Below are 220 nucleotides of genomic sequence, written 5' to 3'. Positions count from 1 at the left end.
CCCCCCGAGAACTCGCCGGACTTAGCCCATTTGATCCGTGAGGAGCCTGTGGCCTGGAAAGACATCCCGGACCTGCATCTTGGTGCCTTGGCCGAGAAGGGCCGCTCTCGTTGCAAAGTTCTCTGAGCCGGGGAAGCGCCGACGAGCCCCACGTGTTCGTGCAATCTGCAAAACAAACAAAACCCTGTGATTGGAGAGCTGCTTCCTACGACCCAGGGCT

At 59.5% G+C, this 220-nt stretch overlaps 1 protein-coding gene across 1 annotated transcript in view; it reads right to left on the bottom strand.

Moving 5' to 3' along the window:
* The window catches only part of LOC103582743 (thymidylate synthase-like), a gene marked incomplete at its 5' end in the record, with an annotated part of 11,528 nt that extends 11,363 nt beyond the window's left edge, over window positions 1–165 (bottom strand). Inside the window, one exon of the mRNA XM_008564259.1 lies at window positions 73–165. Coding sequence (XP_008562481.1) covers window positions 73–165 — 93 coding nt within the window. The remainder of the gene's footprint in view (window positions 1–72) is intronic.
* Window positions 166–220: the final 55 nt, after the last annotated feature.

This window comes from Galeopterus variegatus, unplaced genomic scaffold, assembly GCF_000696425.1.
Source record: "Galeopterus variegatus unplaced genomic scaffold, G_variegatus-3.0.2 Scaffold17701, whole genome shotgun sequence".
NCBI lineage: Eukaryota > Metazoa > Chordata > Mammalia > Dermoptera > Cynocephalidae > Galeopterus > Galeopterus variegatus.
Note: the sequence above shows the minus strand (reverse complement) of the source record. Positions and strands in the feature narration are given on the sequence as shown.